This window comes from Paramormyrops kingsleyae, chromosome 12 (assembly GCF_048594095.1).
Source record: "Paramormyrops kingsleyae isolate MSU_618 chromosome 12, PKINGS_0.4, whole genome shotgun sequence".
Classification (NCBI taxonomy): domain Eukaryota; kingdom Metazoa; phylum Chordata; class Actinopteri; order Osteoglossiformes; family Mormyridae; genus Paramormyrops; species Paramormyrops kingsleyae.
The window spans coordinates 26,963,661-26,979,547 of NC_132808.1; the positions used below are offsets into that span (position 1 = coordinate 26,963,661).

At 55.8% G+C, this 15,887-nt stretch overlaps 1 protein-coding gene across 2 annotated transcripts in view; it reads left to right on the plus strand.

The window, feature by feature from the left end:
• Nucleotides 1-14,650, plus strand: part of LOC111852132 (F-box/WD repeat-containing protein 7) — a 59,822-nt gene extending 45,172 nt beyond the window's left edge. Inside the window, exons 1-11 of one of the 2 annotated variants that reach the window (XM_023827695.2) lie at nt 2,627-3,176; nt 5,591-5,673; nt 6,765-6,900; nt 7,572-7,706; nt 8,209-8,332; nt 8,452-8,588; nt 8,873-8,986; nt 10,816-10,997; nt 11,201-11,426; nt 11,514-11,724; nt 12,890-14,650. In XM_023827695.2, coding sequence (XP_023683463.1) covers nt 3,138-3,176; nt 5,591-5,673; nt 6,765-6,900; nt 7,572-7,706; nt 8,209-8,332; nt 8,452-8,588; nt 8,873-8,986; nt 10,816-10,997; nt 11,201-11,426; nt 11,514-11,724; nt 12,890-13,158 — 1,656 coding nt within the window. In that variant the 5' untranslated portion in view covers nt 2,627-3,137 and the 3' untranslated portion in view covers nt 13,159-14,650. Of the gene's footprint in view, nt 1-2,626; nt 3,177-5,590; nt 5,674-6,764; nt 6,901-7,571; nt 7,707-8,208; nt 8,333-8,451; nt 8,589-8,872; nt 8,987-10,815; nt 10,998-11,200; nt 11,427-11,513; nt 11,725-12,889 lie in introns of those variants that run through there. The other variant, XM_023827693.2, reaches the window with a different exon arrangement.
• Nucleotides 14,651-15,887: the final 1,237 nt, after the last annotated feature.

A 15,887-nucleotide genomic window follows, 5' to 3' on the forward strand; every position in this document is an offset into this window, starting at 1 on the left:
TGTGGGACTGAGTGAAGCTGGGCCTCTCTCTGCCGCTCTGTGGGACTGAGTGAAGCTGGGCAGCAGCCCGGCGTTTGCTGCCACTTAGTGCTATTAATCAGACACCCGGCACTGTGGCTGATTCATAGGCCCCTGCTGCAGTCTTACATGTTACCCACCCTGTCCGCCTCCCTGATTGGACGAGCTGCTCCTGCTCTTGGCCCTTCTGTGCCTCCCTGGCTCAGGTCATGTGCTTGATAATCCGCCGGCTCGGCACGGCACCTCAAACGGTCCGCGACAATGGGCCCGGCCTCATTCCGGGCATTCCGAGAGCGCCGGGACAGCCGGGATAAGGATCCCGCGCCTATGGGCTTGGGGGACTGTGGTGTGTGTCTGCCAGGTTGCCGGGGAAACGAAGACCAGGCCTAGCCCCCCAGCAGAAATTACCACGGAATCATGCAAACTCCACAATTCTTACTATAGCTGTCAATGTTTTGAATGTAGCGCATCTTTCCGCATTTCGCGTGTGATTTTTGCTAAGCTGCGCTGCAGATAAGATCAGAACAGCAAAACATCTCATATTTAGTACAGATGAACATAAAACATAGTCTGCATAAAAATGGCCACTTCGGACATGCAGCTATACATTTTTCTGTCAAGGTATTTGACTGCGGCAGCGGTTCGAATGACTCACGACCACAGAGAGCCATGACTCAGGGAAAAATACAGTGACTGGGCGAGAGGCAGCAGAAGACCCCGTGGCACGTTCATGCAACGTGAACCTGTACCGTAAACAGCCTAATGCATCACTGTCGCTGGTTTTACTTGCTGCTGATGTTGAATTGGTAGTTTAATTTTAAAAATTACTGTGCTTGCTGTTTTGCCAAATTATGAACATTTTTCCACCAAAAAAACAAAAGCGCACAGAATTTCGCAAGTTGCACATTTTGAGAAATTCAGTGAAATGTATTTACAGTCTGAAAAAGCAGCAAAGCACTAACAGGGCTTCTTTTTAATGTTTTGATGCTGATCAGAACTAGACACCATACAGGAAGTCAGGTCAGGAAACCAGCTTTTCTGCACGATGTCATTGCTTGATGTCATTGAGTTTTGAGCACATTTTGGATGATGCCTTTCTGTTTGCACTATGCAAGCCAGCAAAGTACTTGCAGCTCTCAGTGCCGTTACTTTATAATTTATTGGCTTCCGGCATTAATCTGTACATAAGGTGCTGGTACCTTTCACACCTTGAATGAATGTGTCTGTTTAAGTGAAAAAATACCCCTTTTCTTTAAACATACAGTGTTTGTTCTTCATTTTGAATTTTGGCATTGTGCTTAAATGGTATTGTCACTGTGGTTCTTACACTAATAGCCCTTATTAGATATTGCACTGGATGCAGTTCAAAAGAAGGAAAGGCTTTGGATACATATTAAGCTGGAAGCAGTGACTTCATACTTGACTTGGACTCTGATTTAAAGACTTGAGACTTTGCTCGGATTCGTCCCTCAGGGACCTCAGACTTGACTCAGGAACTTCATTAGCGGGCGGTACAGACTGCACACTGGTTTTCGCTCGCCGTCTACACCGTGACTGTGGCATTAGCGACGTTGCATAGTGAGTAGCTGCCGTGCATCGGCATGGTGATCTCTGCATCCCACCGGGGGGCAGTGTTGCTCTCCCTGGGGGCCTCGTACTGGGCCCATCGAGGCTGGGGACCGGAGCTCATCTCTCCAGGAAATCAGGGCCCTTCCTGGCTGATCGGACCCCATGCTGAGCAGGCTGATGGAGCATGCGAGTCTGAGGGAGGTGTGTGTGGATTAATGAGATTCTCAGGGGTTTGCGCATACTGACGGATGCAAACCTGCAATCTCAGTGTCAGATTTCCAGGCCAGTCCTGCCGGTTTTGTAGCCTAAGGCTGTGAATTAAGTTTTTCAAATCCTGTGTTTTGGCAAGCAGGTATTTAGTCTGGGTGAAGTATGCAAGGTGACAAAGGGAGGGGAGGTTTATTGGCGGGAGAAGCTTGTAGGAGAGCAGGGAGGACATCTGTCAGGGGCAGCATGGCTCTGCAACACTGTGAGCGGAATCATGGAAAACACGCTAAATCCCGCTAATGACTCATTACTGCTCCAACCAGACCTGCCGTTTAACTTTTATTCATTGGCAGCTTTTGAAATGTAGCATATGCGGTTCTCGTTTAACTCAGACCACGCCAACCGGTATAATCAAAACGTGTTTATTTTCTGTGAAAATGGGGGGGGGGCGTGCTGTGTGGAAATCAGGTTTAGCTCTCACGCCCGGTTTAAGATCGTCACTATGACACGGTGCAGAATCAATACACGAAAAGGTATGTGCCTTCAAAGCACGGTTCCTTTGGGGTTTAGGGACCAAACCCAAGAGCAGACAGCGACAAGGGCAGTTTGTTGTCCACCACAGCATGTGTGTTTACTAACGTCATGTAACATGCACGCTTTTCCTTGGGAAACATAACACTGCGGGTTTAGCGGTGGCCGTGTCCGACGATGCGCTGCGCTGCGCGTGCACCGTGCGGAGGGGATTTTCCCACCATGGCGGGGCCGCGCAGCGCCGGGCGGAGGGGGAGAGAGGGAGGGGATGCGCGGAGGGCGGGGTTCAGCAACAGGTTGGGCGCTTCGGGCGGCGTCGCTTCACTCCGCCTCGGTCGAGTGTGCTTTGCGGATATCAGCCGCTCTGCTCCTTTAAAGTCGGACTGCACCATTCGCCTCCCTGCCATCGGGGACGGTGCAGCCGGATTGCCGAGGAAAGGCTTGGATCGAAAGGGCGTCTTTCTCCGCTGTCTTCTTGGCTTGCGTCCCTCCATACCTGGGTCCCGGATCCTTCGCCCTCTCCCCGTCCTTGCCGTCCTTTTAAGCCCGGATTCGCCGTCCTTTGGCCGTGCCTCCCCTACTCGGATCCCTCCCGCTCATCGGTGCCGGTGGCCAGAAGACTTCGTGACTCGGCGCGGCACCGCGGAGCTCCGGTCCCGCAGCCCAGTCTCTCCGGGTGACGTGCCCGAGCATGTCCGCTCCGCAGCCGGAGCCGGCCGTACCCGAGTGCGCCCCCCCTCGACCGGCAGCTGCGCTGTAGCTTCGGCATCTGAACCCGGCAGAGACGCAGAGAGCCGCGCCGGACCGCAGCCATGGGTTTCTACGGCACTTTAAAGATGATCTTTTATAAAGTAAGTCGGCACTCCGCCCGGCCGCCTCCTCTCTCTGCCGCATTTCGCAAGGCTGCGTGCGTCCGGGGGGTCTTATCGGCTGAAGATGCGGCCGATTCCCCGACAGTGGCTTCCCCTGAGTCCCCGACCCCGATAACAGGCGGATGCTGCTTAACGCAATGAGACCCTGGTTCGCCTTTTTTGCGTGCTTTGCTCACCGTGAATCCCACCGGCATGCGGATCAATAGCCATGCATTTCGGGCTGTAAATAGAAGGTTTTTTTCCGTTTCAAGCCGTATCTGCACTCGATGCTCCCACCTTGGGTGTACGGGGGTTTCCGCGGTGCGGATTGGTGTTTGTCCGTGAAAACTGTGTGAGAAATTAGAAAGGACACCGGTACCGGATTCGCCGTGCCGGCGCGGGGACCGGGCGCATTTATCCGCATTCATACCGGAGTGAGACTGCGCCCTCCGCGGCTCTGCTAAACCCACCTCTTTGGGTTTATCCATGCAGATAAGTGATTACACGAAGTTGTGGTTTTCGTTGCTCCGAGTCCGATCGTGATTCGGAGGGCATCTGTTTGCGCGCTGTGACCGCGCCGAAGGGCTCCCCATTTCCCTGCTTATTTCCCGGCTTGCCCCCATTCATCTTATCGCGTCTGAAATGCCAGCGCTGCTCATCACGCTAGTAATTGGCGCATAAGCCGCACTGTGGATCGCCAGCTCTTTCCCCGGAACAGTTTCCGTAGGATTCATGCGGGTGTTTTATTTCCGAGACGCGCCGTGGTTTTAATTAGCTGTAGGCCGGTGCTGCAAGCGATCGGTTGGTCCGGGGGAGGGGATGGGAGGGGGGGGGGGGGCGCTGGACAGTATCCACAGCTTTTAGAAAATAAGAGTGGCCAAGCCCAACATTTTATACGAATACGGTAATTGGACCCGCATGCATGACGGGCTGTTTCAAATGAGTGTGGAGAGCCCCCCCCCCCCCCCCGCCTCATTTGCATCCCTGAGTCATAATAAAAGCATGAAGGTGTGGATGTTGTTTTTGAATGATTTGTGTGCCTAATGGCCACTGCTGCAAGGCTCCGGTAATAAACGCCTCCGGTTCATGTGCTGGGGAAGTTAACGGATGTGTTCATCAAGCCTCACCCCACCCCACCCCCCCAAAAATAATAATAATAAAAAAAATATATATATATATATATATCTCCTTACACCACTGGACTTTGCTCACAGAGTGGAATCTTGCAGGGCTGGCTGGCTTTGCCCTTGTGATGCCCCCTCCCATTTTTTATGGCTGTTCCATGTCACGAGGGGGGGGGGGGGGGTCTGCTTATGGAGATCCGGGTCCAGCCAACACCTGTCAGACAGGATCTCCCCAGTAGGACGACGGCAGCGGATTCACTGCAGTGGGGGCAGATCCCATCTTGCCCGGTCGCCTCCCCCTCATTATAGCGTCCTGAGGCTCCCTTTTTCCCCAGAATGCTGTCTCGTTTGCGCTGTGGCCTGCGGGCCTGCAGCTTTTTCTGCACCGAGGCGCAGCTGCTGCTCTGCGTGCAAAACCGGTCTAAGCTCCTCCGCACCTTGCAGCCCGTTTGGAGCCATGTGACTGCTGGTATGTGCCTGTATACGCATCTGTGTCCGAGGCAGGGTGAATATGGCTGTGCTGGTATGCACCTGTGTTTCAGTCAGGATGAGTATGATTCTGCTGATATGCACATATGTCTGAGGCAGGGTGCATATAACTCTGCTGACATGCACCAGTGTCTGAGGCAGGCTGCATAAAACTGTACCCGATGATACCCGATGTTCTCCCACAAAAGACTGGCATTCCAGTCAGGGTTGTTCAAATATTAATCAATGTCCTGTGTGTTCTGGAGGTTACCTAGCTGGTCACTGGCCAAATCCGGCCTTCCCTGCTCTGTCTCTGCGTTCCCGTGGCAGGGCTTTTCCCTGAAGATGGTACTCCAGTAATTCCCTAGAAAGGGAAAGGCTTTTAATTTGCCTGGATTAGAAGCACGGGCGTAAAAGGCTTGTCTGTTGGCGCAGGAATGGATTTGTGTGTATGTGTAGGTGGGAGGGGTTGCTATATTTCTGTGAGTCCTGCAGGTCTCCGGCCCCCCTCCCCCTACCACCCTTGCAGAGGTGCGTCATTCTGAAACTGGCTTTGCTGCAGAGCTCTTTTCTCGGGACGGCATAGCACGCCGTGCCTGCTTTTGTGTGGCATCATGCAGGCATGCTTGGTCTGCGTGTTTGTCCTGTGCCCCTCACGCCCCTGGCGGATGGCGGGCCTCTGTTAGCCAGCGTCTTTGTCCAGCTCTACCTGTCCTTACTGGCCTCTCCGGGTCATGCTGTTTTGCTCGGGAGGGGTGTTTAGATACTGGCTTGTCTCTCAGCCCCCCGGCCTTTCATCCCCCCCCCCCTTTTGTTTTGCAGATGAAGAGGAAGTTGGACCATGGCCCCGAGGTCCGATCTTTCCCTTCAGGAAAAAAGCCCTGCAAAGGCTCGGAATACCCAAGGTAATAGCCCCGCCCACATAAGCAGGCCCCGCCCACATAAGCAGGCCCCGCCCACATAAACAGGCCTCAGTGCCTAACTCACAGTGCCCGGGTGGCAATGGAAAGCATGTTGTTAGGTCCCTTGATCTGAAACCGCCCCACCTGTGAGCCCCAGGTGTGCCGTCTCATTCGTCTTTGCCCAAAAGCTGTGTGCGGGTTTTTTCCCCACTGCACCAGCTACCATACTTCTGGTACCTCATCGAAGTACCAAAAATATGGTACTTTAAGGCGATGGTTCTCCACTGGCATAAAAACTGGTACCGATTGACATTACAACTCGAGGTGGGGTATTTCATACTGATTTTGAAAAATGGCTGTAGTATAATTTACAACTTGGCAATGTGCAACATTAATACCAACATCGCATGTTATGCACATACAATTCTTCATTACTAGGCAGCTAGATTAAGATCAGGGCTTTTCTTACTTTTAATTCTTAATCATAATATTATTATAGCGCAAGGAGTTGAAGTTATGCTAAAATATTTTTACTCTTACTCTGTCATAGGAAAAAAAACGTAGCAAGCTTTGCAGTTTCTAATTATTGTTCCTTTATAGATTCTTATATGTATAAAAATCAGTGTAAAGTTTTACCTCTGCTGTGTGTGTGTGTGTGTGTGTGTGTGTGTATGTGTGTGTGTGTATATATAATTTTTTTGTTTGCTTGTTTTTTTTTTTTTCTTTCCACTTCGTTTATCATTATTCTCCGAGTTCAAAACAGTGTATTATGTTTCAGAGGCAGGGTATTTGCATAACCAATCGACAAAAAAAGCATTTCACTCCAAAGTACCAAAGAAGTACCCCAGCTGGTTTGGGACTTTTGGTACTGGTAGTCGACTGGAAGTCAATGGAAAAGCAGTAGTTCCCAAAGTACAGTACCTGGTGCAGTGGAAAAGCTCACCAGGTTCTTTATTGACCTGTCAGAGTTTCAACGTACTCTCAGGTGGCTGGTGACGTGCCCACCTGTGTGAACAGCAGATCTCAGTGTCTGCCTGTGCATGAGTGTGTTTGGGTGCGCTCTTCACACGGCTGTCCCCCCCCCACCCCTGCAGCCCCGCAGGCATCTACCCGGCCACCCCCACCACCTTCAAGGACCTGCGAGCCGCCAACGGCCAGGGGCAGCAGCGCCGCCGCATCACCTCCATTCCCCCGCCCTCAGGGCTGCAGGACTGGCTCCGCACCTTTCAGGTCTGCGCACCGCCACCCCACCTCCGTCTGCTTTGCAGTAGTGATGGGGGGCCACAGTCTATGCCGATGGCTAAGTGCCGGCCTCTTTCACCACGTTTTGGAGTGCAGTGCGTCCACTCTGTGTTCAGCTCCGTCAGCATTCCCACCCTCTGTAGCAGGACCATGGGAGCGACAGTCGTCTCTGTACACAGATGTTATTGGCCAGCTAATCCTGAGGTGTCCCCCCCCCCTAGATCCTTTTGGTTGGGCCCTCGGTCCCTTGGCCGCTCTGGTGTCACTCTGGCTCTTTCTGGGCTCTGCATGTGCCCGCCGCACCCAGGCCGGCTGAACTTTCCGCTACGTCCTATATTTTGCTGTTGGGCCCCTATGAGACGTGACCTTTCTGTCTGCATCACGGCCTCTGCTCTGTGCTGAGCTCTGCAGGCTGGGGGCGATGCCATTTCCAATGTCCAGTGGGGAGGTGGGGGCTGTTTCTTTAGGCCAGGGAGGTGGTAGCCCCATGTCGTTAATGAAAACGGGCTGCCAAGTGGGACCCAGTTGCATAATTAACTGAATTGCACCCCCCCACAGTATCAGTGATGAGGGTCTTTCCGGTCTGGTGCTCACTTTGGAGAGCCTGACTGTGTGTGGCCCCCGGGGGCCGGAGAGACTGACTGTGTGTGGCTCCACAGAGCTGGAGTGGCACGGAGAAGCTGCTGGCGCTGGACGAGCTCATCGACAGCTGCGAGCCGACGCAGGTCAAGCACATGATGCAGGTGATCGAGCCGCAGTTCCAGCGCGACTTCATCTCCCTGCTGCCCAAAGAGGTGAGGGGCCAAGGTGTTACGGTGCCCCCTGCAGGGGGTGGGGGGGATGGGCTCCTGCCAAAGAGACTCAGAGCTACTTTCTCCTAGGCTGGTCTTGTACTGTTTACAGTCAACTAAAATTATGCAGTTTTAAGCTGCTAGGACCTTAATGTCTGTGTGGCTGGATGTGTTAAAGGGGCAGGCCAGTCATATGCCCTAAAAGGGGACAGGCCAGGTGTAGGGCGAGGTGGGTGGATGGACACCCTGAAGGGGACGGGCTGACCTGAAGGGGGGCTGGGCTGGGCCAAGCGGATGCCTTAAAGGGGCGGGCCGCCCTGTAGGGGGTGGGCTGGGCTGGGCCAAGCGGATGCCTTAAAGGGACGGGCCGCCCTGTAGGGGGTGGGATTGGCCGGGCGGATCCCTTAATGGGACGGGCCACCCTCTCAGGGGGGTGGGGGGTGTGGGCCGGGTACATTGCTTGCTGCTGACCGCCTCTCCCTCCCCCTCCCCCTTCCCCTCCCAGCTGGCCCTCTACGTTCTTTCCTTCTTGGAACCCAAAGACCTGCTGCAGGCAGCTCAGACCTGCCGCTACTGGCGCATTCTGGCTGAGGACAACCTGCTGTGGAGGGAGAAGTGCAGGGAGGAAGGTGGGGGCCGTATCATCCCCACACGCATACATACTCACCACACAGCTGCCTCTGGAACACTGCAGCACACACAGGATGGTCTGATTCCCCCCCCCCCCCACCCCCCCCTGTCCTGACAGGCATCGACAAGCCCCTGCACGTCAAGGGGAGAAAAACAGTCAAACCTGGCTTCACCCACAGCCCTTGGAAGAGCGCTTACATCAGGCAACACAGGGTGGACACTAACTGGAGGAGGGGGGATCTTAAACCTCCCAAGGTAACTTTTGAAATACATGCAATTTTTTATTACACTGCCTCCTTGAGGCCAGGAGGACTAGTAGTTTTATCAGTATCATTCGCAGTATCACGCTGTCCAGGATCCCGGGCTGGTTGTTTGGAACATAGAGCTAACTAGCTGGCTGGGGGGGGCATTTCCCCCCTCTGCTCTACACGTCCCCGCGGCGCCCCTGTGGTTAGCCTCAGATCTTTCCAGACGCTGCCCCGGAGCCCCCTCCCTTACGTTCCCTGCCCATGTTACAGCCCCCGCTGTGTTTCCCCCAGGTGCTCAAAGGTCACGACGACCATGTGATCACCTGCCTGCAGTTCTGTGGCAACCGCGTGGTCAGCGGCTCGGACGACAACACGCTGAAGGTGTGGTCGGCCATCACCGGCAAGGTAAGCACTGGTCAGATGGGGGCGCTGCTGCATGCTATTGGTTCACATCCAGCCCCTCATTTGGGGGGGGGGGGTCGTTTCTGTGTGTTAGTGGTTCCTTTAGTAGCCGCCTTGGTGTACGATACATCGCCCTTTTGGGGATGGGGGGGTGGGAGGGTTTGTCGTTTTGGTCAGTGGAGTGATGGGTATCCCATTCTGTTCTGGCTGCCCCTCCAGTGCCCCACTGGGTTTTAATGTGGTGTAACGTCGCCGCCCTGCAGGACACCCACAGGCAGCTCTCCCATTGGATGGCTTTGTCCATGTTCTTGCCTGCTTGATGTTTTGATGTCCGAGAGAACAAACACACCCCCACAACCCATGCGATGGGAAGTGAAGTGCCCCCCCCCCATACTCCCTCTATGGTGGAGATGCCCTTCAGTCTGAATCTGCATGCAGCGTGTGCGTTGTGGCCTGCTGGATCTACACCGGCGGCTCCCCACAGAGAGGGCGGCGCTCAACCTCTGGCAGCCCCATTTGGGATTGGATGCTAGGGGCGACTGTGTGTGTGTGTGTGTGCGCGTGTGTGTGTGTGCGCGTGTGTGTGTGTGCGCGTGTGTGCGTGTGTGTGTGCTCGGTCTCCCTCCCTCTCCACACGTGTGTGCCTGCCTGCTCTCACTCGCTCGCTCTCTTCCTCTCACTTGCTCTCTCACCTGCCTGCTCTCTCTCTCCCCCTCTCTCACATTCTCACTGCCTGCTCTCTCTCTCCCCCTCTCTCACATTCTCACTGCCTGCTCTCTCTCTCCCCCTCTCTCACTTGCTCACTGTATCTCTCTCTCTCCCTCTCTCGCCTGCCCGTCTGCCCGCAGTTTCGGTGCACATTCCTCTGCTGCCGAGAGGCTCCGCCAGTTTCGCCCTCGTTTGCCGCCCCCCCTCCCCCCCCAGCATTGCTGGGTCAGCACGCTGCTCTCACTGCCGGATTGACGCCTTCCTTGACGCGGCACCGGTGCACCAGTACCTCCCGGCACGTCAAGCTCATCGCCGTGTCCAGAAGGACGGCGCCCCCAGCCACTCGCTCACTGGCCCAGTATTTCCTGTCTCCGGGGAAACGTGCCTCACCTCGCATTCCTGGGCCCAGTTTCACTGTTAGCCTGTTAAATATTTGCCCTGCTGGGATCACGCCCTTGTCTCGTCTCGGCTCAGTATGACCCCATTCCTGCCTTCCCTGGCTCTTCACCTTTGGAAGCAGCGCTTCCTGCTGATTGGAGTGAAGCTGGAGACCCGCAGGTCAGCAGAATGCAGTGTGCAGGAGCCGTTCTCGCCCGCGGGGTCTCCGGGGGTTTTCCCTCCGACTCTCACTGTAACCTGAGTTGGGGCTTGGTAATAATCAGGCGCTGCTCCTGTGATCCTCATCACATTTTCAGCCGGAACGGAGCATCAGACTCTCTGGAAAACCATGCGGACTGTGATAGGAGCGTCGAGGTTACGGGGGGGCGGAGAGCTGCCTGGAATCCTGGGATCGAGTTTCATTCCCACAGTATATGTGGAGGAAACAGAATTGAGCTGCAGTTCATATGTGATCGTATGTGTCGTAGAGATTGTCACTGCAGCATGGGGTCGTCCTCTATGGCCGGGTGACTCTCTGGGTGCTTAATCGTCCCCAGCCGGGACCTTGCTGAAGCAGCCAATCAGAAGGTCATGGGGCGGGGCTAGATACGATTTGCAGGTTTCACTGCCACTCACTCTCTGTTTGCCATCATCGTGTGTGTGGTGAGCCGCTCAAATTGATTGGGGTTTAATGCCGATTGGGCTGCCACAGCCCATCACCATGCTCACCTGCTCTCCCCCCGCAGTGCTTACGGACGCTGGTGGGCCACACCGGGGGTGTGTGGTCCTCCCAGATGAGGGACAACATCATCATCAGCGGCTCCACAGACCGGACACTGAAGGTTTGGAACGCGGAAACGGGCGAGTGCATCCACACTCTGTATGGGCACACGTCCACCGTGCGCTGCATGCACCTGCACGACAAGAGGTGAGGCCGCGAGGGGGGTGCTCATGGTGCGGGTGCGGGGGCCGGGCGGGAGCGGGGGGGCTGTTACGGGCCCGGTTGATGGCGTTTCTGAGTATACTCAGCTCAGTCCCTCAGGGTTTGCCCTAGGGGGGGGTGTGAGATTTCTTCTTCGTCCGCTGCGCCTCGTCACTGACCTTGCCCCCTGCCCCCTGCCCTCCCCCCAGGGTGGTGAGTGGATCGCGGGACGCCACCCTGCGCGTCTGGGACATCGACACAGGCCAGTGCCTGCACGTGTTGATGGGCCACGTGGCGGCAGTGCGCTGCGTGCAGTACGACGGGCGGCGCGTGGTCAGCGGGGCCTACGACTTCATGGTGAAGGTGTGGGACCCCGAGACGGAAACCTGCCTGCACACGCTCCAGGGCCACACCAACCGCGTCTACTCGCTGCAGGTGGGGGGGCCGTGGGATGGGGCCGGGCCGGGCCGGGCTCTGCGCGGCACCCGGCAGCCTGCTAACGTCTCGCCGTGGCCCCCGCAGTTTGACGGTGTCCATGTGGTGAGCGGCTCCCTGGACACGTCCATCCGGGTGTGGGACGTGGAGACGGGCAACTGCATCCACACGCTGACGGGCCACCAGTCGCTGACCAGCGGCATGGAGCTCAGGGACAACATCCTGGTGTCGGGCAACGCCGACTCCACCGTCAAGATCTGGGACATCAAGACGGGCCAGTGTCTGCAGACGCTGCAGGGTGAGTCTCCTGGGCCGTGTTTAGCGTGTGCGCAGTGTCTGCGGATCGCACACGCGTGTCCATGAGGCCGGGAAGGGGCATCGCCCGCCCACATTCCTTCCTCCTTTTAGGCATCACATGCTTTTGTTTAATAAAAAGCAGATTTTGCATTGATGTCACAGCTGGCTGGCATTCCTGGGTATTTTTTACAGGGGGTGTGATTTCACTGCTGGGTGCCTTTTAATGTTTGATGTGGGGGGGGCTCTGGGTTCTGGTTCTGATTCTGATTCGGGGCATTGCAGCGTCAGCTCAGCCTGAAAGCTCGTCGTCTTCACGGTCATGCTCTCACTCTGGACGGGAAACACCCAGCAGGGGGGAGGTGGGGGAGGGTGGGGGAGCAGCCGCCAGCTGCGTGTGACGGGTCGCTGTGGGCCCCCCTGCATGCTCAGCGCGAAAGCCGCCACGTAAATGGCCCTCTGTGTGAGGTCATGAGGTCTGCACCGTGCGGACACACAGGGGTCGTTATGAGGTCATTGTCTCTGCTCGCGGGAATCTGCCCGGGCATCCTCGATGGTCTGCTCTCTGATTGGCCAGCAGGGCGCGGCCAGCCTGAGCAGTGACAATGCTGTGTTCCCTGATTAATTATAAACAAAGGAGGGTTAATAATTAAGCCGTCATTACCATGCTGTTTACGGAGCAGAAAGATGCTGATTAGGAGCTTTAATCTCTGACAGAGCCGTCTCCAGGTCACTCGCCGGATCGGGTTCTGCGTGAGCCTTGTGTGACTTTGTGTTTGAGCCCGGAACCCGCGGCGGTCACTTATCCGCGGGGCTTTAGGACCAGGAAAGGGTTTCTTAAAGTGTCTGCATCTGAGCACATTTTAAAAATGAAATTTAAATGACTTTGAATGTAATTTTAAACAGTCTGTTCACTGAGTTTCTGTCCCCGGACTGTTAGTCGGTATAATACCGCATCGGCTTGCTGTTTTGGTAAGACTAGGTCACCTGTACTGGTCTACTGTGCTACTGGTCTACTGTGAGATTGTGCTGATCTGGGGGGGGGGGTCCTTCCGGCTGTTTCCTGCTGCATTCTGGGATTGAAAGACGCAGCGAGGGGGGCGGTGGTGATGTTCCCTTGCCGTGCGGCGACACGCAGGAAGGTCTCACAGCTCGTCTCTCCTGCCCAGGTCCCCACAAGCACCAGAGTGCCGTGACGTGTCTGCAGTTTAACAAGAACTTTGTGGTGACCAGCTCGGACGACGGCACGGTGAAGCTGTGGGACCTGCGGACGGGGGACTTCATCCGCAACCTGGTGACGCTGGAGAGCGGCGGCAGCGGCGGCGTGGTGTGGCGCATCCGCGCCTCCAACACTAAGCTGGTGTGTGCCGTGGGCAGCCGGAACGGCACCGAGGAGACCAAGCTGCTGGTGCTGGACTTTGACGTGGACATGAAGTGAGGCCCCGCGGGGACCGGCGGGGTCTCTGGGCCGGGCTTTTCCATGGGGTCCGTCCTCCAGCCCCCACCCTCGGAATAAGGGCCGGGTCCCTGCAGCGGAGTGGCCCGTGTCCCCCGGAAAGGCGTCGGCCTGAGGCGGGGGAGGTGGGGATGGCGGAGCCGGCGTGAGGGGGGCCCTGCAGGGGACTCGTCCGGTGAGCCGGCGGGGGCATGGGGTCGCTCAGCGCAGTGGGGACGGAGTGGGGGGCCGTCGCAGTATGCTAACTAGTGTAATATAATAATTAAAGTAACATAGAGTGTTGTAAAGGGGAGAAAAAAGCTACTTGGCGGGATGGGTGGGGGGGGGGGTCACCAAAAGCAGGGCAACAATCACATGACCCTGTTGGGGTGGGGCCACCACACTCTCTCCATCTGACACGTGCTGTGGGGTCTTACTGTCCCATCAGACTTGCTTAAGGTTTCACCAATCCGCTGCCAGCCACAATCACAGTATTAACAGCCCCCCCCCCCCCCCCCCCCACATAGAGTGCTGTGTGCTGTGTCCTCTGTGACAGCTCTTTGAGCTCATGGGAATTCACCCCCCCCCCCCCCCCCGTACTGTACCCCAGTGGCCAAACTGTATTCATGCTGCTAAATGGTGGAGATGTGTGACCTTTACTGCTGAGACGTTTTAGTCCCAGATGAAATTTTCTGATCTTGTTTGGACTTTTTAAAACTGAGAAACATTAAATGTAACCTTGAGCCAGCTGTGCCTCCTGAGTGCAGGTGGGTTTGGGTGCGAGATCCCGAGGTCCGCTGGGTCCAGGAGGATGTGCACGTTTATTTACTGTGTGTGTGTGTGCGTGCGTGCGTGTGTCCGTGTTTGTGTCTGTGTCCCTGTGCAGGCTGTAAACACATTCCCTGGAACGACGTGCTTTCTGCCTGCTCTCTAAGGAGACTACACCTTGCGGACTGTGGAGATGGAATGGGGGGAGGGGGAGGCAGGACCCGCCCCCCCAAAGTGGAGGCAGTGCTTATGCTGACTCAGGCACTGCTTCCCACATACGTCCCGTTTCACCCCCGTGACAAAGCCCGACTTTGCTTCCAGAGCCGAGCGGAGAGTATTAACCCATGGGACATGTGACTGCGGGGGACATGCCGACCCCCCCAGCATGCTGGCACCGCGCGACATAGCCAAACGACATGCCTCGCTCCTGGAGGGCCATGGGACTTCAGCCGAACTGTGAAAGTGGTGCCGCGCTGCACATTCAAGGCCGCGCCCGTCCGCCCGCTCGCTCTGCGCCGTCCACTTGTTCTAATTTATCACCTGGTTTAAAGAGAATCACCACCTTCAGATGTTACAGGTTTTTTTTTGTTTTCCAGTTCATCTTACTGCCTCATAACCGACAGGAAGATCAATAAACAAACAAAAGGGATTGTCTCGTTTGATTTATTTAGGATTTTTATTTTCTTAAGTGCAATAAAATGTTGGTTTTTGCTTTCCATTTCAAGCATCCAAGTCGTCTCTGGTGTCTCTGTCTGCCCATGTCGTGTGTGTTGCGTATGTGTGAACACGCACCAGGCGTGTGCCTTGCGGCGTGTTGGAGAGCTGTGCAGTGTGCCGAGTGATCTCTGTGATCTCTCGCTTCATCTTGACTCTGTCCTGCGGTCTGAGGATGGACCCCAGGAGGGGGGGGGCACTCGGGCCCTCCCAGTGATGAGCCTCAGATGCTGTCTGACGGGGCACGACGAACGCATGACGGGTTCCGTGTTAATCTGCAGAGGAGCTGCCATGTCTCTTGTGATCGCCCAGCCCAACAGTGACCGCCTCTGCCGGGGTACCTCACCGTTTATGCTGAGCCCCCGTTCCTGGGGGCCGCCTGCAGACTCCTCCACTCTCCTGTCACTCTTTCCTATCTCCCGTCGTGAGGAGCATCCGGCTTCCTGACAGGAATGTGCACTTTGATCGCCGATTATACTGACGGCGCGTCGATTTCTTATCGAACTTTGATCCCCTTTGGCAAACCTGCCGCCTTTACAGGCGAGAGAAGCCCATGACAGACGTGCTAGTTTTGCAAAAATAAAAAGGAATCGGTGAATGCGTGTCTTATCGGCAAAGTCTGTCCTTAAGGCGGTAGATAACTGGCTCTGGGCCGTTCGCTCAGATCGTCACGCTTTCCTTAGATGGGAGTGTTTGAGAACTCGTACGCGTGGTAATGAGCTTCATAAACTTCAGCGTGAAGTAGGACACCTCCCACGTTTAATGCGCTGCTGGTGGAAATATAATGCAAGACCGAGTCATTATGCTGAAAGCTTATATTGGCGCTAGTCGGCCCCATTGCCGCAGAGAGGGCCAGCGGCATGCGCTGGGGTTTGCTCCCGGAGCACTGGGGGGAGGGCTTGCTTGCTCTATTGCATCGCAGCATGCGACCGCGTGCCAGCCAACACAAGGCAGTCATACAAGCAGATCTCGCGGGGATCTCCGTCTCGCGCCGCACGGCGTCCCCAGCGGTTGGCTGTCTGACGGGACAGGAGTGCATGAGGCGTCTCATTTCACATCCGTCAGGCACTTGCGGGGGTGAGGAAATGGAAAGGCTACCAAGGGCACCGGGCTGGGCCTCTGTTCTAAGAGCCGTCTCTCTCCTAAACCCACATAATCCAGCCCTGCCTGGTTTGTTCTGGGTGTATAAGATGAAAACTTTATTGATCCCCCAGGGGGAAATTCTTTTGCGTACAGCAGTGAGGTGCGAA